General features: G+C 44.7%; 1 protein-coding gene across 2 annotated transcripts; it reads left to right on the top strand.

Moving 5' to 3' along the window:
- The first annotated feature begins 22 nt into the window (after positions 1-22).
- On the top strand, positions 23-25,335 carry PCBD2 (pterin-4 alpha-carbinolamine dehydratase 2). Of its 2 annotated transcripts, XM_054216908.1 has the most exons (5): positions 23-266; positions 2,767-2,898; positions 5,003-5,089; positions 21,734-21,814; positions 23,243-25,335. In XM_054216908.1, the coding sequence occupies exons 1-5, from the start codon at positions 198-200 to the stop codon at positions 23,336-23,338; spliced, it is 465 nt and encodes a 154-aa protein (XP_054072883.1). In that variant the 5' UTR covers positions 23-197; the 3' UTR covers positions 23,339-25,335. The 2 variants fall into 2 exon arrangements, with proteins under 2 accessions (XP_054072883.1, XP_054072882.1); XM_054216907.1 differs by lacking the exon at positions 5,003-5,089.

Raw genomic sequence — 25,335 nt, 5'->3', positions numbered from 1 at the left:
GCCCGCTCCGCGATGTCCTCGCTGGGATTTCCGCGGAAGCCGCCACGGTCCCCACAGCGCCCGGTTGGGCCCCCCCGGGGGTCGGTGCCGTTCCCCGCCCGGTCGCTCTCTCTCCGTTACCGGCTCCTCCCGCCGCGTGCCCCGGTCCCGCCCGGCGGCCGGGGAAAGGCGGGGCGGGGGCGGTGCGGAGCCGGGCCATGCCGGGCGGCGGGGCCGGGCTGCGGCTGGTGCTGAGCGGAGCGGCCCACTGGGGCCGGGCCGCCATGGTGAGGGGCGGCGGGAACCGGGGGCGGTGGGGGCCGGGCCGCCGTGGTGAGGGGCGGCGGGAACCGGGGGCCGGGCCGCCGTGGTGAGGGGCGGCGGGAATCGGGGCGCCATAGTGGGGGGCGGCGGGGGCCGGGCCGCGCCGCCATGCTGAGGGGAGCGGGGAGGGCGGGGGAGCGGAGCGGAGCGGAGGGTCCCGACACGGCCGCGCGTGGGCCCCGCTCCCTCCGCCATCGCACCCCGTGTCTGTTTATAATCTTATATTTTTACATATAAATCTATTAATTGCAGGTTCAGACCCTCGCGCCTCAGGCATGAAGTATTTTATATTAATTTTTTTTTTTTTTTAAATTTAATTAATGACTTTTTTTTTTTCCTCCCTGAGCTTCTTCCACAGGAGCGTTACCCATTGCCCCGGTTAAACTGGGTGGACTGGTGTGCTAAGTCAATATTTGCAGGTCGCTGCGCGCACCCGCCCTCGGGGGGGTCCCCTTGGGGCACCCCACGGCGTGGGGCTGGGGGTGGGTGCGCGGTGGTGAAAACACACACGGCATCTCCCACCTTCTCTTTTCCCTCTTACAAGCGATTTCCTGCTGCTTTCTGCTACGTTTCTGTATATCCTCGTGATGCGTCGCAGGGGCGAACTGGGGACGTGGCCTTTGCAACCCATTTGTGAGCAAAATGCCGCAGTCGGCGTGTTCTGGGGGCCTGCATCAAACTTGGTCTCCATATTTTTATTAAAAAACTACATGATCTAATTTCAGGTCTCGTCAGTGCCTACATGTCCAGGCCAGGTGACTGCAATGTCCCTAAAGCTAACAGAGAACATCATCTCTGCTGCCAGCCGGAGCAATGAACTTTGTGCCGCCTCCTGGACTTTGCCATCCCACAAAAACCCACCCCCAGGATTTTTTGTAAATTAGCCTACTGATTTCATCTCTTGCCAGATGAAATAGTAATTTTCAAGACAGCCGTTAGCTTTGTCAATTTTTGTATATGCTTGGAAAAAGAAGAATATAAGAAATTCATGCCTGCAACTGGGGTTACGGCAACAACAAATCCAATATTTGTATTTTTGCCAGTCCAAATTTGTGTTTGAAGCGTAAAAAGCCTAAATTAGTTCATTTTGGGACCTGTAAAACCCATCTCTTGGACTTGATGTATCCACCTGAACACCAGCGGTGGCGGTGATGCTGTGAGATTGATTTATGCCGTCTGGGGTTTTTTTGACCCATATTGTTGGGGAGATCGTTGCTCCTGGGCCGTCCTGCCTTGCTCAGGTCGCGCTAATTGCATTAATTCCTGCTCTGCTCGGACTCACAGCCCCATCTGGTGGCATCTGCGGCGGAGCTGCCAGCGCCGGCTGGCAAAGGCAGAAAATATTCAGAGGAAATACGTCTTTGCGGAGCTGGGATGTGTTAGTGAAGCTCTGGAGCAAAACGGCTCAGCCCCTTCTGGAAGTTCTCGCAAAGCTGTGCCACCTGCTAATACAAAGACTAAAGAAATATGAATTTGGCTCTGCTGGGGAGAGACGTTCTTCGCGTTAAAGCATTGCGTTTCTGAGTTTGAGACCAATCTGTTAGAGTATACCATCTTAAGTAATCGCTCATGCCCTCTGTCTCTGCTTTTAGGAAAAATACCAAACCTCTTCCAAACGCCCCATAGAACTTTCCTCTGTCTCCGGCCTCGCGCATGGTTCAGGCACTAATTCAGATATCTAAGCAGAGGGGTAATTCATTACGTCTGTGCTCCCGGTGGCTTCAAAAGGACTCCTTTTGCTTCAAATAAGACTTATTTAGACATAGGTGCTTTGCAGAACCTGGTGCTTACACCAGAAACTTGTAATTTCTCATAATTGTGTCTGTGTTGTCAATTGTTTTTCTTTTCATTGTTAGTTAAAAAGCTCTTTGTCGCTTGTAGAACTCTGCAGTGTGCGCTATCTTTAAATCCATTTTAGGAATAGCAGCAGACAAGTTGCGTAGAATACATTTTCCTATTTTGCTTCTGTCTTTTAAAATAGATAGTCCCCTGATATCCCTTTTAAGCTTTTAATTGTACATTTAGTGTAAATAATCCTGTATTTATGTGACAGAATGGAATATTTGAAAATTAATTCAGTTTTTACGGCATCTGGCTAATTCAGATGAACAAGGGATGGGTCCAGGTATGCTGGTGTCTGTATACATTCCTGTGAAAGCTGGTCGCTAGTTTTGTACAAAAGCATTTTTGTACAAAACCATTTAGTTTTGTACAAAAGCTAGTTTTGTGCAAAAGCGTTTAACCCGACTTAATTGACCAAACAGAAATGGTGTTCCTTGGCTGGTTTGAGTTAAGCCAGTCTGCGAAATTAGAAAAAAGTAAGAAACTCTAGAGTGAATTTTCCACCTCCTCACCTGTCTACAACACATAACCACAATTTCGTCATGTGGTTTTCTTATTGTTGTACAAAGGAGAACCTCGGCCTCACTCGTGTCCTGTTTGTGTTTTTTCTTTCCTCGCTAGTCTTCGCAGTCTCGCTGGCTGACGGCGGAGGAGAGGAACCAAGTCTTGCTTGATCTCAAAGCTTCAGGCTGGTCTGAGTTAGGCGAAAGAGATGCCATCTACAAAGAGTTCAATTTCAAAAATTTTAATCAGGTAATTATTGTTATATACTGCTTTTAATATAAAGGAAAGGTAATTGCTTTAATTTCCCTGCGATCCTGATGGGAAAATATTTATATTCAGAAATTTGGGAGTATCCTTGTGGGGCCAAACCCTGCTGGGTTTGCCTCAGTGGATTGCTCTCTGATTCTGATCTCATTAAGTAGAGTGAATTAATTCCGTTTTGTAGTTGTTAAGTAAATTTAGTCTAATAATACAATTTCTTGATTATAATATTAGGGTCAAGGTCAGGGTCGGTACTATGGGATTAGACAAGTAATATTTGATCCTGGTTTATTATTTTTTTTCATTTTCTAGCACTCGTAAATGAATGCTGGGAATACCTAACGCACAGTGGGGTTCATTTCTGTCAGGGAAAAACTTGAAGAAAAATGGGTAACTGTAAGAACAGAAACTTTTGGCAAATAAAGTGGGGAAAATATGATACGTTTCACCTTCTAAGCAGGAAGACGGAGTTGTGGTATATTCTTGAGTGAATCATAGTAGCTGATCTCGCAGTGACTTCAGCAGGGCGAACTGCCGGTTAGACCTCGCTGGGTTTTTATTTGGAGTCGGGATCCCGAGCCACGACTCACAAGAGCACATCCCGGGCATTGGTTACAAACTTGCTTTAGAAACACTGAATGTGTTTTGAGGCTAGCTGTCAGCTCCGTTCCCCTAAAAAAATTGCTTTCTGAGGAATCATGACGTTGTTGAGAGAAGAGTCACGTTCCGAGAGCATGCATTTCCCTTCTGTTTTATTTCTGCAGGAGAGGTGAGCGTGTTCTCAGGTGGGAGAGGAAACCCAAGGTTTTGTTGGGGTGATGGCTCTCGCTGAGCTGTTCTTTTCCTCACTCCAGGAGGAGGGATGCAGCGAGCTCCAGGCGTTGGTACGCGTAGGGACCAGGAGCTGTGCTGAGATGCTTATTTACATGGCAGTGCCTCAACACAGGCCAAGATATTTTGTTTTAGGAAATCACAGTCAGCTAGATAACAACTTGTAAAGCTGGCTCTTTTTTTTTTGCTGTTTCAGACAGTAGTTGTCACAGTGAGAAAAGCCCAGATAGTAGAGAGAAGGTGGTTTAGGTGCTCCCGGCCCCTCTGAGCTGGGAGAATGCAAAAGAGAAAACAACTGCAGAAAAATCCAGCTCACGAGCGGGATGGTGCTGGTCCAGGGAGCACATCTGGAGCCCCCAGTATGTTTTTTCCTTGATTGCACTTCAAACCTGAACGTTAATACAGAATTCAGATAATTCAGAGGGCAACGCGGGAGGGAAGCCCATGAGAGGGAGCTCACATGAAACCTTGGTGAGATGTGCAGGCAGCTTGGAGCAGGAGCAACCAGGAGACACCAGCACGTTTGATAGAAGAGTTGAGATTTTCAGCCTTTGTGCTTCAAATATGCATGAAGAGGCGTCTCTGATGAGGCACGGTCAAAGGCTTTGTTGGTTCAGCACAACTAGAAATGACTTTTTTTCCCCAAAGTTAATAAAAAAAGTGGGTTTGCACACTGTAAATAAATAAGTCAGCTTGATCAGATGGACTTCGGCAGTCTGCCAGCAGACAGGTCAAGAGACAAACTGGTGTGTCCCAACAGCAGATATCTAGAAAACCCATTGTTTTAGGAAAAAATAACAAAATTGGGGTTTTTTTGACTGTGTAGATTTATCTTACAAAATAGGTAGATATTCGTATGTCTTCCTAATTCAAAGATCAATAACAGTACAGGAAATTGAGTATATTTAAATAGGCCCATTAGTAAATTATGAAGTATCAATTTAGACTTCTAGTATGTGTACCCATCTTAAAAAGGGTATCCTTAAAAATAAATGCCACTTGAATTGTTTGGGAGATACTGGTCCAGTGTCTGTCATTCTTGGTTGCCCTTGATGGGTGTCAGGTAAGGCAGAAACGAGAGCAGAGGCTGGGAACTGGCTTCAAAAATGAACTTTCTGTACCCAACTGGGAGAACGAGCTGGGCAGGTGGGATCCTCTGGGCACCTCTGGTTGGATCAAGGTTATACATGAATATCCGAAGGCAGAATTTCACCTGCTGATTTGGAAGAACTGGCTGCAGTGTCCCCATTTGCGGTTGCAGCGGGCAGAAGCCGTCCCTGTTATCGTAGTCAAAAGGGCTCAACGCACAGCTCCCGAGGGGATGTTCAGAGCCGGTATTACAGAGCAAGTATTTGCCTTTCAGTAAGTTGAAGCTGAAAGTAAATTAAAATTATGCATGTATGCTTATTGATGCTTATGTTTGTAATAACTATTAGTAAATATTGTGTTTATTACAACCTAGGGAACAAATGACAAGCGGAGCAGGGGGAATTTAGTCCTGCAATGAAAAAAACTGAACTTGTAGGTACAACTTCTTTCATTTCATGTAATAAATATTCTGTTTACATTATTTAAACTGCGAGTATTTAGTAAAAGCCAAAGAACCGAGAAGTATAATTTCCTTGGTGATCTTCCTGCTGCCCTTTTACAGATGACGTAAAATCAGGTGTGTAAAAAAAAAAAAAAAAAAAAAAAAAAAAAAACACCAAACCAAAAAAACCCACCAAAAGTAGTTGAGCTGACATGAAAGGTATTTCAGATTTATGTTTTGCAGATGATATTGGTATGATTAATGTATTCATTGCTTTTTTATTGCCTCTTGCAGATAATGTTGATGATGCATGGAAAATTCTGTGTCTTTAAAATCTATGCCAGGTTTACAAAGTCTGTGTGTGTCAACAGATGTTAAGAATATAAACACAACTTTTATTATAAAGTCGTGCAAATGTGTAGACATGAGCTTGGTTTATGTGTATTATTTTCAGCATGAGAATGAAATGAAACTTCTGTGAAACGAGTTATTTAGATTCCTGAAGCTTTCAGGCTGAGATTAGCTCGGTTAAAAGCTATCAGCAGTGGGCTGCCTTTGTGAGGCTGACAAGCTAATGACACTTCTGGCTTAGGGAATTAGTTTGTAACCCAGAACTTGAAAGCACCGGTGCCATTTGTTAGTCTGAAGATACATTTTCATGAAAATGGGCTTTGGAGGTACAATTCTCTGAAATGAGCTGGAAACCAGCTTGGGGTCCCGGCTGAAAGCCCTTTGTCGTGTTGCTGTGGGTGCCCACCACGCACCAGTCCAGCTGTACTGGGCTGGGTGGTGGGTGCTGCTCCGTGTTCCCGTTGCCTTTAGTATGAGACAGGCTCCTGGTTGGGGGGTGTGCTGAATCTTGTATAAAATACAAAATACACCAACAGTGGGGAAACAAATGCAAACGCAACTCAACCGTAGAGGCGAGCACTTTGTCTGGAAGAGCTGGGCTGATGGCACCCATGCGACCGTTCCTCCTTACGCCTTGCAATTGCTGCATGTTATTGCCACTGTTGGACAGCAGGCGGGCAGCGGTGAGTTAAAATCGGAGGCTTTTACCTCCAGAACCCTCGCTTGGGTGCACTTGCTCATGTCGCTTTCCCTGGAGTGTGCGCTTGGTGGAAACCTCTGGACCGAGGCCTTGGAGAGCGGTTGGGCTTGGACCACTCCATGGCAAGTCTCCAGCCCTGCCACGCGTCTGGGTCCTGGTGAGCCTCTGTAAACCTCACAGCCACGTCAGGGAGCTTATTCAGGGCCTCTTTCCATCTCTGTAGGGAAGAGAAAAGCAGCTAACGAGGCTTTTGGGCCACTTATGGCATCAAGAAGGCATGCTCTTGTCCGTTCATGTTTTTGTGCTACTGAAACAGAACGTTTCCCTTCCAGCTATGGAGCAAGCCCTTTGCTTCCAGTCTGCCCAAGCAAAATTTGAAATTGGGATAGAAAGTTAATTTACACCTCCAGAATGTGCCGGTAACTTCTCCCAGTTATAATTCTGCAAACTCAGAAAAGAAACTGCAGAAACATTGGGGCTAATGTTAAAAGTTGGCCATTGAGGGAAGGAAGGGTTGCCGAGGATCTCGATGTCCTGGCCCGTATCTCAGGAATTTCCTGGGATTTTCTCAGCATTTCAGGTCAGCACACCTCGGGAAGGGTGATCCCGCACAGTGGACAGATCTGGCTTAAAAATCTGAATTTCCCCAAGTTTGTCTTGAGCCCGGTCCTGGCTGGGCAAACAGCTACGAAGGGCTCTGGGCGCTCGGTTTGGGTCCCTTTCCCAGCTGCTCATTTTCACCAAATTTGCAGGAACATCTTAACTCTGAGACTTCCATGTCTCTTGTCAAAGTTGGTTGGATTTGACCAGAGGGTTTAAGGGGCAACTGCCTGTGTGATTGCATTTCCTTCGGTAATCACGCCAAGGCAGAAAATGCAGTTAGGAAATTACAAAGGTGGGCATGTTTGCTGATGGTCAGGTTCAGCATTTACAGCTGCTTTCTTTTATAGGGTAAGTTTTTAATTAAGGTTGTTTTTTAAAAAAAAAAAAAAAATAATGTAGGAAGTCTCCGTAAGAGCTCTAACGTCATTTTATAAAATGACAGGAAATCAAATGCTCTAAGAGTTTTAAAAGCTGGTTTGAAGACGTTTTGTGTTCTGGGGCTGCAGAACACTGGCGGAAGATGAGCCTGGGCAGCGGGGACAGTAGGGAAGGGCTTTGGAGGACGGTGTACTGCGAGAGCAGGAGCATGTGTGTTTCCTTGCAATTGTGGACTCTGGGTTTTTGAGAACATATTTAAAGATGTGCAGAAAATCTAGAATGGTTCAATAAATTATTACTCTCACTTCGCATTTCCTTTCCAAATTTTCTAGCTCTCTTGCTTGAAATCCAGGAGAAAAATACCAGACAGAGCATGTTAGGGTAGATGCCTTTTTTTTTCCCCCCTCATTGAAATGCCAATTATTTTCCTTTAGCTGTAGGGAGACATGCTCAGGTTTGTCCCTTTAAGTTGATCATCCTTTTTGTATTATCACAATTACATATCCGAACGAATTTGGTAGGATATGCAATGAATACTCTTTATTTGTTTCAACACTGGCACTTGGTGCCAGTCCCTCTAACGTAATCCGTGCTGATACTTCCTTTTTCTACTCCCGGCACGTTACTTTGTCTTCTGCACTGATCAAAGACTGGAAAATTTGTTTTTATATATGTAGGCAGTGTATTTCATTGCTGCTTTATGTACTTAAACTTTTGGCTGTTTGGCTGAAATACGTCCACGCCTTTTACGTATTGAAAACATAATATCCTTTAACCTACGGTCTGCGGAGTTAAAATGAATTTTATGTTAAATATTTCATTGTGGACCACATCTCCAGCTTTTTATATGCCACAGCGGTCTTGTGGGTTTTTTTCTTCCCCATTGTCTGATAGTGAGGTCATTTTCAGTCCTCTGAGAAATTTTATTCCCAGCCAGATGCGGGCCATATATTAAAAGTAGCACCTGTGGCTAATATCACAGCAGCTTACCATAAATTTACATGGTAACTAGGATTATATCTGTCAAGACTGTTAAAAAATGTCTAGATTTAATTTGATTTCCAGTATTGAAGGAGCTCTCCAACATTTTGCTTCATAACTATATTTTAAAAGTTAAAATCACTCCATTGTTAAGTTTTATAGCACTCCCAGTGCCCATTAAGTTGATTTGTTAAATGGGGGTCAGAATAAAGCAAGTTGGCTACAGGAGGATCGGAAACCAACCCATTTGTGACAAATTTAGTCCTCGCGTGTGAATCTTCTCAGAGCTCGGGGACTGATTGGATTCAGGTGCAGCTTATGTCAGTTGTGTTTAACCTCAAAGCCTGGGCAGCCTCAGCCCCGACTGTCACTTCTGCTAATCAAAAGACGAACCTGTTTTCATTCGTCTGGGGGGAGGGAATTGCTATTTTTAATGTAGCATCCGTCTGCTTGCTCCCTCTGCTCGAGTTTTGCGTTAGATTGTCGGTCGAATGAAAAGAAATGATTTTTATTTTTTTTTATCCGCCTAGGAAGGCGCTGGTTTTCATATAGTCTTTCCTAAACTGCTTCGTTTTCCATTATCCTTTGAGTCCTCTCCCATATGCTGTGATTTGTGCACCTGCAAAGTTATGAAAGTATTTCTTCTGGTAGTTACGTTGTTCACTAACTTCCCTGCGTTTATGAATACAATAGCCGATTTACAATAAATCAGAATTATTTATGAGTGGGTTTACAGAGTTGAGAAAAATCTTTGTATCTGAAAATAATGAATTTCTGGCGTATCTGCCTGTTGACATTTCCCTTTATTAGAAACTGATAGTGAAGTTTTCGGGACTTTAGAGGTTGACCTGCAGGCTGAGACGGAGTGAATGAATTGGCTCAAGTGTCCTGTAGCGGAGCACGGTAAAAATATATGATTCCTGGATGGTGACACCTTCCTTGAGTTTATTGTTGTGAATGACTGAGCGAAGAACACTCTCACCTCCGAGTTGGTGGGCTGGAGGGTCAAGGTGCAGCTGCGGGACCTGGACATGGTCCACTGCCCACATCGCCGCCTGGCACTGCCCATGGAAGGCAGGGAGCTCCGTGTCTGGGGGAAATGAAAGGAGAAGTTCTGAGTAGACGGCTCCTTTGAGAGCTTATGAGTCTCCTTCCCTCACCGAGGAGGAGATGACGCTGGTGCCCTGGTCAGCGTGTCCTCTGTCCGGTGATGCTTCCAGTAACCTGGCAGCCAGCAGTGTGAAATTCTGTGGAGCTAGAAAGTCCACAGTGGTGGAGATATGCTGTTGGGTTGCGTCTAGGCAGAAATTAAATTCTTGGTGCTGGGAGCTGGGAAATACAGGATTTATTTTCTTCTCGTGGCCAGCATGGCTGGTGGGGTACAAAACCATATATAAAGTCAGACAGTGCTTCAGAATATTGTCATACCAATGTTTTGCACTTGGCAACACTTTTCTGTTTTAAAGAGAGTTGCCTTAGTGCATCAGCAGCCTCGTACATCCTTTGAAGTCCTGCACAATTAGCTTTTCCCTCCATGTCTGGGAACCGTCGTTTTGTCCTTCAGTCCCTTTATTACAACCTCACGTCTGCAATGTGTATGAGAAATTCATGCCTGATAGAAGTCAGGCAGGTGGTGAGCAGCGATTGCTACTCTTCCTACTGTGGGGTATCTCATCTCTTTGGCCAGGGTTGGTGTGCAGATCCCACCACCCTCCTGTCCCATCTGCTTGTGGCAAGTTACAGTACCGGTGTCACCACTATAACATCATTGTGGCAGTACCACCAGTATTGGGCTGCCAGGGTTATTTAAAATGTCACAACATTAATTGTATTAAATAAAATTAATCGTGTTTAAGTTGAAGGCTCAGAGCGAGCACGTGTCCTTCATCTCCTTCATCATGCGAGATGTCCCATCGCAGGCATCATAGAAGTTCCATCAGTTTAATTTTTCTTGTGACTTAACTGTGATGACGGGTGCTCATTTTCCTGATGAGCTAAGTCATATTTCTCCTTAGAATAAACCATAATTTTATTGTTTATAATTGTTGGGGGTGGTGGTGTTTCTAATAACTGAGTTTGCCCCACCAACTAGACCTGTTGTATCTCCGTTTAAGCAGGCCACCGCTTAAATCTGCCCAGCTGACCTTTGGGCTGCTCTCCAGTTGGCTCTAATGCAGATGCTTTCCTTAAAAGATGGATTTATTGTGACTCAAGTAAAAATTATTATAGCATTTGCCTTATGCTCGTTTCATGCATTGATCTGAAAGCGCGAAAGAAATCATTAGCTGGCTCGTAGATGTGGAGTAGAAGAAATGTTTCTCCTTTTTTTTTTTTCAGCTGCACAAATTGATTGTTCACTCTGTTTGAATTAAAGAGAACAAACGTTCTATCAGCCGTGCGGACAGGGCCGCTGTAGATTCCTACCGAAGAGGGCAAATGTGAGCAGGTCAGCTTGATTTTAACCACAGTTCAGGCTCTTTCCTTGTTAAACCACCTTTGGAAAATGAATGGAAAATTCAATGGGTTTGAATTCTGTTGGACACCTTCGTTTGGGAAAATACAAATAAGGCTGATGTTGCCTTTCCTGAAGAAGGTGGTCACTCCGAATAATTTTTTACCTTTTCAGTTAAGGAAACCTGGTGTCTTGCAACTCTTTCTCCATTAAAATTTATATTTACGGGGGTGCTGGAAAGATTCCGATTACATGCGAACAGCACATCTCTCTGTCTTGGTTGTTTAACCTTTTGCATCCCCTTGCTTTTAGAATAACGCCCGACTACGTTTTCAAACCATAAATTGCCTTTTACACCAGCAGCTCTCACTTTCTCGTACTCCCATGAAGGAGAGACAGGCTTTGGGATATTCTCCTCTGCGATTGTAATTAAAAATGGACTCTGGCTGGCAGAATAAACTGAAATAAAACTACAACGCCCCTATTTAAAAATTAACCATTACTCACCAAAAGCACATCAAACCCACTTAGCGGACATCCGTTAATCCGGCGGTGAGCCGTTTCAGGCTTTAATGCACACTGTTTTACACGTTAAGGGTTTTGAAGTCGCGGGCCGGCGCTGACCTTTCGCATCTGCTCCTCTCGCAGTAGGAATCTCCGCTCGCCGCTCCCCGTCAGGGCGGATTAACGTGACGAAGTGCAGCGCTTCTGCTGGCTGCAATTTCAGGTTTTGATCAGAATTATTTCTTTCACAAACAATCACGTTTGGCTAAAACGTTACATCTGCTCCGAAAAGCCACTGGCAAGGCCAGCGGTTTATCGGGGTGAGGCGAGTGCAACTCTATTCATTCCTCCTTTAAAAAGCTGCAAACCCGCTTCATGCAGGGTTTTTTCGGGGAGAGCTTCCCTTCTTCCCCCTCCCCTTGCTGTTTTATTCTTTTAATTTTGCTGGGTTGAGATGAGAAGTTGCTTTGGACGAACATAAAGCTGGCTGTGATGTCATGGAGGGGTTTGGTGGGGAACGTGCTGATGAGTGGGGAGCCCAGTGCAAAGTCATCACCGCACCATTTGCTTTATTTATTGCTAAGGGTGCTTTGTAGGAAAACATTTTTTGTTCCTAGGATCAGAGAGGAAAGTCCTGATTTCATGATCTAGTGGGATTTTCCTCCTGCTGTGATGAGAACAACAGTAGGCAGCTAAATGTATGTGTATGACCAAGGCGTCCCTGGTTGGGAGAATCTTTATTCCGTGATACAGTGGATGGGTGTCATAGCAAGCAAAAGTAGTGTTAGTTGTGCAAGCCCAGGACGTTGTGTTTATGCCTGCCTTTTGTGATGCCAGATCTAATAAAAAAACAGAGGTGTACGACGGGTTTCCCTTTGTGGTGTTCTCATATGAATTTCTAAAAGAAATTTGACGTTCACTGAAGGACTCAGGATTTGTTTCCCCTTGTGAGCCCGTCTCTCCGTTTCCAGATGTACCGATGTACAAATGGGGTGGGCAGCCCAGAGGAACCCTTATGTCTTAGTAAAATAACAACCAACCAAAAAAAACCCCATGGAACCTCTCAATGTATTGCACATTGGATGTACTCTGCCACTTCCAGCCATGTGCGTGGAGCACACAGAGGGGTCTGAAGACAGTTGAAAATGTTAAGTGTGGGTTGTCTGTCTAAATTGTTGGCAGTTAAGTGAGCCTCGTTCTTAATAACTTAACATATCTGCCTTTATCCATTTTTCCATGACCTGCTCTAGCCATTTTTCCAAATAGCAGAGACAGGAGATGAAGCACGGGTCTAGGTGACCTATAGATCACATAGGGAACGGCGGGCATGGCAAACCGGGCGAGGTACCCAACCGCTCCGAGGTTGAAGGATGCCCCAAAGAGAAACATGTCATCTGGGAAGATGCTTGCTCTCTTCTACTCTTTTTTCAAAGGATCTGCCACTTCTAGACTTGAAATGTCTGCCTGCAAAATAATATTTGAATTTTATAGTGCGATATAAAGTAAAAGCCTGCCATTGCTGGTGCAGGTAAGTCTCCTGCTGAGTTCACTGCCCCCATGGTCATCTGCTTTCCTCTACTATAAGAGGTGTCCAAACATGAAAAGCCATTCTGACAATATTTCAGCAGCTCGGTGGGGTGAAACGATTCCCTGACTGGATAAGCAGTAAATGTTCCTCAGTTTGCTTTATTTCACAGCTTTAGGTCTTTTTAGATTCTGGCTTGGCCAAGAAGGTGATCAGAAACCTCTCCACATTCCTCACACCTCCATCCTGGTTTCTCTGTCTTGCGTTTGAGTTGTTGCCCTTGTCTTTAAAAAAACAAACCAAAACAAAAAAGCTGACACTGTGGCGGGTTGGAGGATAGTGGAAGATGAAATGGTCATGAGACCAGCCGCTTCTTCTCTTTATCTGTCATAAAGCAATGCCTTTCTTATCACTCTCTGATGTTTTCTTAGGATCATAAATGTCAGAGATTTAGAGGATTATCAGAGGCAGGATATGATTGCCCTTGGATACTCAGCAGAGAAGATTTTGGATATGAAGCTGGTAGTGTGTGCAGTCTTGGCCAAAAGGAGAGTTTTGTCTGAGCGCTCCCTATGTTATCAACAGCGTGTATGGCACGTGAACTTCACTTTCATGTCTACGGAATGAAATCATTCCTTTGCACACAAGTAAAAAGAAACATTGGGGAAAATAGTAGTATTTTGTTCTGCTGTAGCCGTGTGTGTTCCACCCAAAACGTGGTGGGATGGGATAATGAACTTCTCTGTTCTTCTACACCCTGCCTGAGCTTTAGAAAAGTCAGAGGAGTCGAGCACCTTTTTGAAGTGGAGCATTCGCTTAAATGAATTCTGATTTGGTCTGGCTTACAATAGTTTCATGTCGTGGGCTGGCAGCGTGGGACGGAGGGTGGTTCATTGCCCGAGCGGCAGCATCCTCGTGCCGCACGAAGCCTGTGGGTTCAGGTGCCCGGATTCAGAAGGTTGGAACTGGGGACGAACTGTGCCTCGTTACCAGTTTATTTTTATAGTGGTTTGGGTGATGGCTTTATTACAGTACAGCCAGGGGTTTGGTTTGCTGGGCCAAACATTTGCTTTAACAAGTAAAATTATCATCCTTCCTTCAGTGGCGCAGCCAAGAGAGTTTATTATTTTAAGTGACTGATTGCTTTAGCAGGTGCTCGGTTAATGGGGGCTTCGCTGTATTATTTAATGTTTTTAGGTAGGGCACAAAAAGTTCAGTTAAAAAAGTTGTGTTTCTTGAAATAGCCATTTTATTTGGTGTAAACCTCCAAAGTGCAACCTTTATATTCCATTTTTGAGCACAAAGCACACAAAAATGGCTCGGGAGGTGGAGAGTCACATTTAGCTGACTACGTGGCCGGAGGATTTCTTTCATTTTCTAGTTCAGTCCTGAAACCTGGGATTATTTTCCTTCTTCTTCTCTGAAAATGTAGTTTAGAGATTTACACTTTTGAATCAATAAAATAATATTTATGAGGCTAGGTTTACCTAGAGTGCTAAGGAACTGGAACTGGGGGGAGGAAAAAAAGCCTTTCTTTTGAATATTTCTGTGTGAAGTGATATATCACAAATATCATGGGACCTTATTCCAGGTTTGTTTGGGATTTAGGAATTCTGCTTAGTTTGCAGTAGTCTTTATGGGCAACTATAATTATTTTTATCTCCTTATAAGCAAATGAATGTATTTTGTATAAGGTTGTATTTACCCCGTGGAGTCTAGGCTTGAAACTTTTTATCGGTCACAGAAAGAAGTTTTTTATGGTGCTTTAAGGCATCTCTATGTTCTCTCACTTCCACTCCATCTAGTTTATAAATCTTTTTGGTGGAATAGGTGATTAATTTTGGCGTGAAGTCTGCTCATTGGATCACCGAGCATATTATCTGCTTTCTGTTCATGAAATCCAGGTGCAATCACTTACAGTAATAAAAATGAGAATAGGAAAAATGATCTGAGGCTGCTGGAAAAGTCGAGATGTGACGAGGAAGAAGGTGTAATAGATGTAACATTTGGTATCATATTATCACCAGTAAGAGAAAAATAGATCTAAATTCAGCAGTTATGAAAATCTTGATATAAACAGGTTTAGAAAAGATAAAAGTTGAGGTTTGTCGTGCAGATTGCACATGAGGGTATTGGGGATGCTTAGTGAGCACAAGGGGAAGGGGAAAGTGAAGCAAGGAGGAGGCCTTACGAGCAGGGCTGTGCTCTCTGCCTTCCCCTTAGTCCCTTTTCTTACACTGATCCCCGTATCCCCTGGCCTTAGCAGAAAATTATTTGTTTTTCAGACCAGTTGAATCTCAGATGGGGCAAATTCTGCTTCGTACCTGCTTTGTGACAAAGTGGTGTCGTAGCTCGGGTCACCGTTGAGCTCAGAAGGTCGAGCCTTTGGCTCAGACCGTGGTTGGAGAGCTGCATCTCTAGCATCATCGGAACGGTGACGCCCCACCTGGTCTGGATTGTGCCGAGCGTGTGTAGAATTCCGAGCGTCCTGGGCTTTTCCTGGAACGGCATTCCTGGAATTGCCTTGTGTCATCTCCTGCGGCTCTTGACATTGTACCGGTACCTGTGTGAGAAACGTCCCCCGTTGAGGAAAGGCCATGCCTCCGAGCTCCGCTTCTCTTTGCCTCCATTTATTCCTCGTGTTCTTCAAATTGGTAAATCATATGACAATAAACAGAAATACCCTCAATGAAGAGAGAAGGGGAAACTGTTGTTTATCTGGTCAGGTGGTTTAGATTAGCAGTGATGCTGGTCTGTATTATGTTACTTTAAATCATAGTGTCCCAACAGGACATAAATTATGAAGATTGTTACAGTATGTTTCATCCAATGTAAGATCAACAAATTGGAATAATTTTTTTAATAGGAAAATCAGTGCTTTGGCAAGGTTATTGTTGAAGAATTTAATTTAACTTGAGCTTTGCTTGCATTATTTCTTAATATATAAAAACTATTTGCATAATGTATGAAGTATAAACATTTTTAGAATCAAAGGCAAGAATGCCTTTTCCAAGATTACATAGAGTGGCAAACTACTTAGAATAGATCAGTGTTTGTGCTTTTGCTGTCAAAAATGTTTGATATAGAGCTGGAGAGCTAGTTTCTTCACCGACATAATTGTAAACAAGTGTTGGGAGACAGAAACAGCGTTCTTTGTAGAACATGGTGTAAACGTTTTCACATACGCCGCTGCAGATCTAACATGGAGAGCCGTGTTTACAGCTGAACTATGAATATAAATAGGTAACTTTTTTTAGAGTGCAAAGCAGCATTTCACGTTTGTATAAATGATGTGTGCAGATAAGTATGGGGGATGCGGGCAGTCGGCTCTTGGAATGTTAAAAGGATATTGTAAATGCAGAAAAACATAGACAATTCAGCTGGAAGTTGTAGCTGTGGGGTTTTTTTTTAGTTTCACATTTTGTTATGAAATGGCACCTCGGTACATGCCAGTGTGTCTGTAGAATTCCTCTCCCACCCTTCCCCTTTGTTAGTGTCTTTCAGAGTTAGGATGCTTGGGGAATGGGAAGGTTGGCTGAATTCATATTTTCCTGCTCAAGCTATTAAAGAGGAGAGGAAAAAAAAAAAATTATCTACTTGTGGTTTGTTAGGTGGTGTTCACTGTCGGACCCTGCTGGCTGCCCCTTGCCTGGGTGGGGTGGGATGGAGGGAACCGGCTTGTCCATTGCTTGCACTCTCCCCGGAGAGATGGGGCGGGAATAATCCAAGTTTAGCTTTATTTTGGGACATGATTTAGTTGCGTTCTTAAGGACTGTCCTGCTCTTCTTGGAATGGTTTGAAAAGGGAAAGAGGGATGGGAAGGTGTTCCCCTGGTTTGTTTTGTGGATGAATCCAGACAAGGCCAAAAAAAAAGAAGAAAAGAGGAAAATATCTAATGCCACATGGATCCGGTGTCCCTGGGGATGGTTCAGGCAGGGTGATGATGCCAACAGGGAAGAATCCCAAAATGGACACATGTTTTTGAGAACGAATACCTGTCCTTCTGTGCTGCCATCACCTGCCCAAATACTAGTTGGATTCCTCTTTTTTTTGTGTTTTAACCATATTGTCACTTCCAGATGAAGATTGTGGCCTCGTGAGGTGATTTTTCCATATTTGTAAGGTAAAAGTCTTTCTTTGTGGAGTAAATAGTATTGCAATAAAACAAAGCCTGAATTTTTCTTGAAAGCACAGCAGAAAATGTCACGAGATTAAGTCAAACCCTCATGACTAGCTAAACATAACTTAAAATAGCTCAACATTAAAGAGCTTTTCCCTTTTATCTGCTGGCCCGGAGCTCACTGTTAGGTAGTAACGTCAGCTGGATATGCGAAAGCTTCTGCAGTTTGGAAGTGAACCTTAATGATTTGAGTTTACCGTGGTTCTAAGTGTCAAACTGCTAAGGAGCACACGTGCTATATACTGCGCACAAGGGTATTTTTTTCCTTGGGTGAATGGAAAGCAAATGCGTGAAAGCCAATCTCTTGCCTCGTATGGCAATGTCACCGTAACTTGCTTTATTTATTCGTTTCCCACTGATAAATGGTACGGATGCAGCCGGGGTGGGTGGGGAAGGGAAGACAGGTAGCCCTCGCGCTGCAAAAGGTCAAGGTTAATGCTACCTCCAGCCTTATAATGACAGATGGGAGGCAGAAACCTTAATGTACTTGTGATTAGCACATGGTTTCCTTGGCTGGGTGTCCGAAGGATTTAAGAAGCTTTGGTAGGCTCTTCATAGCGTATGCATTTTAAAACAAATAAATAAAAAGCCTGTATGGTTATATCGTTGAGCCTTTCAGCTGTTTTTTCTTGAATATCTCCACTTTTGAGTCAAGTTCTGTCAGGCGCTTTGTTCTGGAGATGCTCTGGGGTAATCCATCACTGGGGACTCGTGGGCGGGTGATGTATGAGCGACCTGTGCTCCTTTGATGTATAACTCATCAAGATAATGTTGGCAAGCATTGTGCGAAAGCAACATGTTTAAAAAGTATTAAGATGAATTGATTCCTCGCTTAAGAAGTGTGAAAGGAAGAATAACAGCAGATTAGCTCCGGGATGCCGCGGCTCTGCCGGCGTTGTGCGGTGCGGAGGGGCGGATGGAATTTCATCTTTCCTCCCACTTCTGACAGCAAAGTGTCTGGCCCTGGTTTTCCCATTCTCAGGCCACAAAAATCGCATTAAGTCTTATTTTGTGATAGTGTATTTTGTCACTTCCAAAAGCAATTTGGCCGGTCCCGAAACACTGTGTTTTACTTTATTGCGTTAACTTGTTCTTCTAAGAGTAGCCCTGATTTTTATCTCATGGAGACAAGCTGTGGCTGGGAGTATTTAAAAACCATTTTAAAAGTGATGTTACAACTGAAACACCATTAGTTTTTAGTTCCTTCTTTCATGATCTTAAAAGACATGAAGGGAAGAGACGCACCCAAGGCATCTCCTTGTCTCCGCAGAATTGCTTCCCTCATTATTTGTTCTAGCGCTGTTGGTGGTTCATTACAGGGATTTTGGAATCTGCCATCACTGGGGTGATGGGATGAATTTATTTAGAATAACCTGTATGTCTGGGTGTTATTTTACCCCAAATGTCCTAAAAGGATTAGGTTGAAAATGTCAGTCTGTGACTGAAATATCAGACTACTTTATAATATTTAATACGTCAAAGTCTCTTTTAAGACTTCGTAACGGCTTCTAGAAAATGCTCGAGTCCTTTCTTTCTCCTCTCTCTTTATTTTTTCAAGGAAAAACCTGAAAAAGTTCTCGTTAGTGTCCAAGGGGCCGCAGAAGTCTGTTATTAATATAGAGAAAATCATGATTGTGTTAGGTCTTACTGTCACGAGTAAAGTACTTGTCCCTCTTTCATCAAGAAATGTGTGATGGTCTGATAAACTCTGCCCACCAGTGCAGTCTTGACAATGATCTTGCACTGCAGACTGCTTAATAATTTTCATTATTTTTAATTAAAGTTGAAGAAGTGCAGACTCCTGCTCAAATTAAGGTTGGTTGTGTTGCCGGAATGTGGTAATTACTTTAATTGATCACAAGATAGTTTCCTTGATCACCAATTAGACCAAATTACCGATCAAGTTTCAAGACGTGAAGAAATGTCCAAACTGATTTTATGTAATAGTGTTTTCATATCTAGTCAAACCTAAATATCTTTTCCTTCCAGAGCCAATTGTATTTTCCCGAGGAAAGGTTACGGCTCTACAAATATAAAGGTGATTCATAAACAATAGCCTTCCAATTAATTTAATTAGCAAAGGAAGTATTTAGGACCCTAATGGAGATTGCGCTGGTGAAATTGCTTGGTAGAACTGTAGCGCATTTTCTTAGGGGGAGATACTTCTTGTGTATAATTAAAATAAACTAAAAAGCAAGAAGTAAGTTGCTTCGGGTAATGTGCAAAGAGGGAGAACGTCTCTGAGCAGAGCCGGGCCTGTGCGCTGTGTCCTTCGCTGTAGCAGGACCTGTCCTGGGGGCTTCCTCAGCTCCAAAATTAATTAGTTTTCGTGACTCGGACAGCCCCAAGTTGAGCGCTCTTTGGCAAGATGAACAGCGTTAAGACCAGTGACTGTTTTATCCAACTGGAGGCTTTTTACTGTCTCAGTGGGGAGAGGCAGTGGGTTGGCATGGCGGTCCACTGAGCGGGGAGGATTGGGTGGCCCACTGAGCGGGTGGATTTGGTGTCCACCGATCGGGGACTATTCGGTGGCCCACTGATCAGGGTAGATTTGGTGGTCCACTGAGTGGGAGGATTGGGTGGTCCACTCATCGGGGAGGATCTGGTGGTCCATTGAGCAGGAGGATTTGTTGTCACAAAGCATGAAGGAGGGTCTGCAGAGCAGATTAATTTAGTAGACTCGTTTGCTTGCGTGGTTCACTCTGTCTGCCTTCCGCTGCGGTGGTGACTATTGTCACACGATCAATGGGTTGTGTTTGTGTGGTGTAACCTGTGTATGTACATAGGTGGGTGAGTTCCTGGGATGGACGGATGGACACTGGTGGAGCATACATGAACCTGGTAGAGTTTTCAAAAATTTAATGTATTTTTTTCCTTGCTGTTTGTTTGTACAAAGGCAGTCTAGTTGCAGATGCACCACTGTGTGAATTTTTTTGGGACATTTCTGTGTATAGATTGCTATATTGGAAATGCCATTCCTATTAAGCCCATGGACACTCTAAGAGCACTTAAATCAAATATCTTTCGGAACTATTAATGCAGAAGTTTTCCAAATCATTGCTAACGTCTAATGCACAACTTACAGCTTTCTGCTTCAAAGCGTGCTGCTGAAACATTTGCAAATTTTTAGAAGTAATTGTTCACTTGAAGTAAAACTAAACCAAGCGAGAGCTTCAAGGGAAGTTAGATTTTCCTGAATTTTGGAATGCTCTTGGGTCAAAGAAAAAAGCTTTTTAATTGCTGACAGTTTGGTGATTTCCAAATGACAAACCTCATTGGAATGATTTTCTCTGATTATAACGTTTGCATTCATTTGACTGGCAAAGCGACTAACAAAGTCATACTTCATCCAGGCACCGATTCCTTTTTTACTGAAAGGTTTTTGTAATTTGTGAGAGGAAAAAAGACTTGAAACTATTATCAACCATTATATGTTATTCATTGACCACATGTTTGTTTGAAACGGCCGTCGCTTGGTGGAAAACTACCTAAATCAGGTAGGGTTTTGTTGAGCTTGTTGTATTATAATACGAACCAGACTATAACGTGGATGTTACTTTTGCTTTGCATGTTAATTCGGGTCCTGAGCCCCGACGGATGGAGCTCGGTACGAATAAAACCCACTGACTTAGAGGCGTCCTGCTCACGCACTGAGGCCCTTCGGGCCCCACTGTGTAATTGCGTTCTTGATTTACATGGACATTCTAATTTTCTTTGTAACGTACTGATTTGATCCAAAGTATTTTGGCGAGGGCCTGCTGTTATTTTCTTCCTGAGCCTGTGATAAAACCTGCGTCCTGGGGGAGCGTGCTGTGCCGAATAGAGGGGCAGAGGATTGGGAAACCTATTTTAACTCATTTTAAGGGAAAATATTTTCTCATAAAGCAGAGGGGCGAACCCACCTGCTGCCTTTCTCCCCCCACAGGAAAATAAATAGCAAAATAGTTATGTGAAAGGATGTGTTTCTGGAATTGGTATCTGTCTAGTACAGGAATACTGTGGCATGCCGCTTAATTAGAAATGGCATGTTTCTGAGATGCAGTAAGGGATGAGGCGTGTTGGGATAGATGTTTAAAATTGCTGATGGATGCTAAAGGTAAAAATCATTGCTCTTGTGCAATGGCTTTGAGTCCTGGAGTAAGTAACTTTGAGCAGAGTGATGTATCGGGGTCTGAAGGGGATGATTTCAGCAGCCTCAGGAGATGCAGAGACGCTGCGGGGGCTGGAGCCCCTCTGCTGTGAGGACAGGCTGGGAGGGGTGGGGGGGTTCAGCCTGGAGAAGAGAAGGCTCCGGGGAGACCTTGGAGCCCCTTCCAGTCCCTCAAGGGGCTCCAGGAAAGCTGGGGAGGGACTCTGGATCAGGGAGGGGAGCCATGGAATGAGGGGGAATGGTTTTACACTGGAAGAGGGGAGATTTAGATGAGATCTGAGGAAGAAATTCTTTGCTGTGAGGGCGGTGGAGCCCCTGGCCCAGGTGGCCCAGAGAAGCTGTGGCTGCCCCATCCCTGGAGGTGTTCAAGGCCAGGTTGGACGGGGCTTGGAACAACCCGGTGTAGTTGAAGATGTCCCTGCTCATTGCAGGGGGGTTGGACCTTTAAAGCTCCCTTCCAACCCAAACCATTGTATGATTCTATGCATTGAAGTGCTCCTTTATCACACACAAACCCAAGCTGCAGCAGTCAGGAACATCTCAAGGAGTTTTTGAGATGTTGGAATGAATCTTGCAGTTCTGCTGCCAGTCCTGGCAGGTGGAGGAGTATTTTACTCTTTGCTCTTTCTCTTCTCAGGCTTTCGGATTTATGACGCGCGTTGCTCTGCAAGCAGAGAAGATGAATCACCACCCGGAATGGTTTAATGTCTACAGCAAGGTAACGTGTTTGCTAGCCCTGGTTACAGGCACGGCAAGTTAAGGAGACCAAACCACTAGCCTGTTGAGAGGAAAAGAGGTTATGTCTTTGTAAAGAAATTTGAGATTTTAAAGATATATTAAGATATTTGTAGTGGTGATATGGAATCAAACTCTTTGCAATTGTTTGCTGCCAGAGTTTGGACTTGTTGCTTCACCTCTCTGGCTGACATCTAAAAATAAATAGAAGCCTTTAAACTCTTATATGGCCAAGCTGAATAAACGACTGTTTTGACACTGCTCACCAACTCTCATTCCTTTCCGTGCAACACGTCGGGAGCCAAGCGGTGTAGGGTGGCAGACCGTCAATGTGTAGGTACCTATACGGGAGCCTGGCAGTCTCAATTTAGGTTTGATTTTTTAAAAAAATCATAGGTCTCTATGTCTCAAACATAGCAGCTTATAAAATTTGTTTATAATATTACCTAACTGACGGTGGTCTCGTATTTACAAGGGTTACAAGGTATACTGCAACCCTCGAATGAAAGGTGCTGTGTGAAGGGGGAAATTATTGCTATGCCTTTATTTTTATTTTCTGATACTTCTCATTGCATTGTATCAAGTTGTTTGGTTTAGCGTTTGATGAATATATGCCAATCCTGCTAAAAATATCCTAAAAGGACATGTGGAACCACCACTCCCAGGCCAGGACATCCCCACCTCTCCCCCAGCACAGGTTTCTCCTCACCAGCCCTTTAGGTCGCCCTGTTTAAGGGGACATTAAATGATCAGCGGACCAAGTCTGATCACCTACACTTCATGACTTTCTTGTCCTTCCAGAATGTTTAGAATTTATCTTTCCCCCACCACCACCCCCTCTTCTCTCTTCCCAAAATCTCAGTCAATGGCGAGACAAAGTAATGCCCGACTTGTCATCTGGCTTAGTCTAAACAAACCCGTGCAGGCAGCTGCGTCAGAGCAAAATGCACCAGTCCGTTTGTTTTTCTTTTTGAAATTAATCTGCAACAAGCTCAACAATTTTTTCACCTTCAGGGTGCTGGTTTTTAACAAAACACGCATGAGCCCCTGACTCCGCTGTTGGCAGCTTGGTCACTGGCCCAGGTTTGTCGTGAAACTGATCTGTGGAATTTAAATGTAAAGAATGAGTTATTTAATCGGACACCTCTTCTTGGATGAAACCCAAGATTGCAAAGCCTGTTTTATGCTGTGAAGGGGCTCGCTTTGGTGAGGCTTTAGGCTCTGTTAAGCCTCCTCACCTACAGCGTCTCCTGGTTTACATGAGCAGTGGGTGTCCAGCTCGCCGCTCACCAGGAGCATCGTTTAATACCAGTTCAGTATGGATACAGGCAGCATTCCCGATGACTTGTTGCTCAGCCTACGTGCCAGAGATCAGAATTGCTTTGTAACCCCTTCTTCTCCTTTTTGACAGGTTCAGATAACTCTGATTTCCCACGACTGCGGAGGACTGACCAAAAGAGATGTGAAACTGGCTCAGTTTATTGACAAAGCTGCTGCCTCGGTGTAGCAAAGATGTAAAACGTTTTAATACAGTGTCCAGCAACATTTTGTATTTAAGTGGTATCCCTCATTCCTTGTAACCCTGAGTTCACAAAACCCCTGAGACAAGATATTTTGTAGAAAGAGTGGCTTGGCTTGCTTTGCCTCTGAGACCCCTCTGGGTGCCCGTGCGTGTCCTTTGCCATTGCTGGCTCTGCGTGAGGATGTAGCAGATAAACCAGCAAGAAATTGGTTTTGAACAATCCTTTTCTAGGAACTAAAAGAAGCTGGAATGAAAGCACCGTCCCTGGAAACATTCAAGGTCAGGTTGGACGGGGCTTTGAACAAACTGATCTAGTTGAAGATGTCCCTGCTCATGGCAGGGGGTTGGACTAGATGACCTTTAAAGGTCCCTTCCAACCCAACACATTCTGTGATTCTACGGAAGCAGGAGCCCACCCGCACGTGTTGGTGTTCCCCAAGCCCATGGGAGCTGAGGCTGGTGGCAGTGGCCACACGAGCCTGTCCCCATGCCCAACCGTTTCCCTCCTATAGATTTGTACATCTCTGCACTTCAGACAGTGTGAGAGCAGCCAGGCCGGGTCAGTGCCCTCCTTGGCACCTCCATCTCTGCCAGGGACTGGTGGCAAGCGCCAGGGACGCTGGTAAGAGCAGCCCAAGCTGCTGCTGATGTTTCCTTGGAGTGGCAGCTCAACCAGCAACTGCAGCTCTACGTTTCGGTGTTTATTCTGTGCTTGTCCGATGGCTCTTCAAACCCATCTGCCCTTTTGGCACCCGCAGCCTCGCAGCTATATCCGCCAAGAGTCTTCTGCGTGCTTGAGAACCGTTCCCCGGCTGAGGTGCAGGACCGCATCCTGCAGTTGCGGAAAACTTTAGCTCTACAAAAAAAATCCCGGTGAGCTCCCAGCACTCACGGCATTAAATGAAGTGTGTGCTTAGGGCCAGGTCAGTGCTCAGCACCTTGCAGGATGGAGCCATTCCTTGTGTTATAACGCTCCCATACCTGACGGCTTGGAGGGGGGGAGCCTGGCTGGGCGCCCGGGGCCCCGGCGGGAGCTGCCGGCAGTGGAGGAAGCGGCATTAGCAAGATTCTTGCTAAGCTGGGCTCGGCTGAAGCTATGCTCACCCTATTTTTTTTTTTTTTGCATCTGCAATTACTCATTGCGAACATTGTTCCAAGAGCTGCAGATCTCACTGACGAGCTTTAAAATAATTTCTTCCACGGTTTCAAAGTCTTTGTTTTTATCCTATGATCCTCCCCGAGACAGATTTCCACTGCCGGCAGGGAGATTTTCAACCTGCTTAAGGCTTGCAGAAGGGCCTCTCGCTCTGCAATCCCGCTGCCGAGTGTCCCCAGCGTGCACCGTCATGCCCTGCCGGGTGCCGAGCTCCCAGGAGATTGACACCTCCGAAATGCCGGAGCGCATTGCTCGAATGACACCAGCGGCACAGCCACCAGCTACCGAGAAGTGAAATACACCGGTGCCAAAATCTATATCGGGTGTATACGCGAGGTGTGTGGTCTCTCAGATATTCGGGATGCAAAATGCCCCTGGCTGCCGTGCAAGGATTCGTGTGGATAAAATAAGAAAGGTATTTTTTGTTAATCCTTAGCAAGTGCGCTGTCATGTGCTAATTGGTCGCAGGAAGCAAGATGTAAGATGTTGGGGTTTATTGTCAGTAACCCTGCTTGGGATATCAAGTTCATACCTCAAAAAACCCAGATTCAGACTACGTGCTCAAATGTTCTTTGCTTACGAGTGCCCTTCCCCAGCGAAGCGGCGGATTTCCCCGATATGGTTTGAAAACGGTCACTGTTGAGAGGAATGAATAGAACTAAAACAAACAACCGGGCCGTGAAGTCTCCTGTTACTGGTGGGGAAATGAGACGAGCTTCGCCCAAAGTTTTGACAATGTCTCCAATGAACTGGAAAACTCTGTTGTTAGAAATTGCTATATAATGCGTGCGCTTTGAATAAAACCAATAAAATCAAATTCCTCCTT

The sequence above is a fragment of the Rissa tridactyla genome, chromosome 11 (genome assembly GCF_028500815.1).
Source record: "Rissa tridactyla isolate bRisTri1 chromosome 11, bRisTri1.patW.cur.20221130, whole genome shotgun sequence".
In the NCBI taxonomy this organism is placed as follows: domain Eukaryota; kingdom Metazoa; phylum Chordata; class Aves; order Charadriiformes; family Laridae; genus Rissa; species Rissa tridactyla.
Note: the sequence above shows the minus strand (reverse complement) of the source record. Positions and strands in the feature narration are given on the sequence as shown.

What these genes read in the sequence shown, in the direction of transcription:
- PCBD2 (XM_054216908.1), top strand. Translation starts at nt 198, where the DNA reads ATGCCGGGCGGCGGGGCCGGGCTGCGGCTGGTGCTGAGCGGAGCGGCC. An exon ending in ACTGGGGCCGGGCCGCCATG is followed by an intron (nt 267 to 2,766) that starts GTGAGGGGCGGC and finishes TTTCCTCGCTAG; the next exon opens with TCTTCGCAGTCTCGCTGGCT. An exon ending in GGTTTAATGTCTACAGCAAG is followed by an intron (nt 21,815 to 23,242) that starts GTAACGTGTTTG and finishes CCTTTTTGACAG; the next exon opens with GTTCAGATAACTCTGATTTC.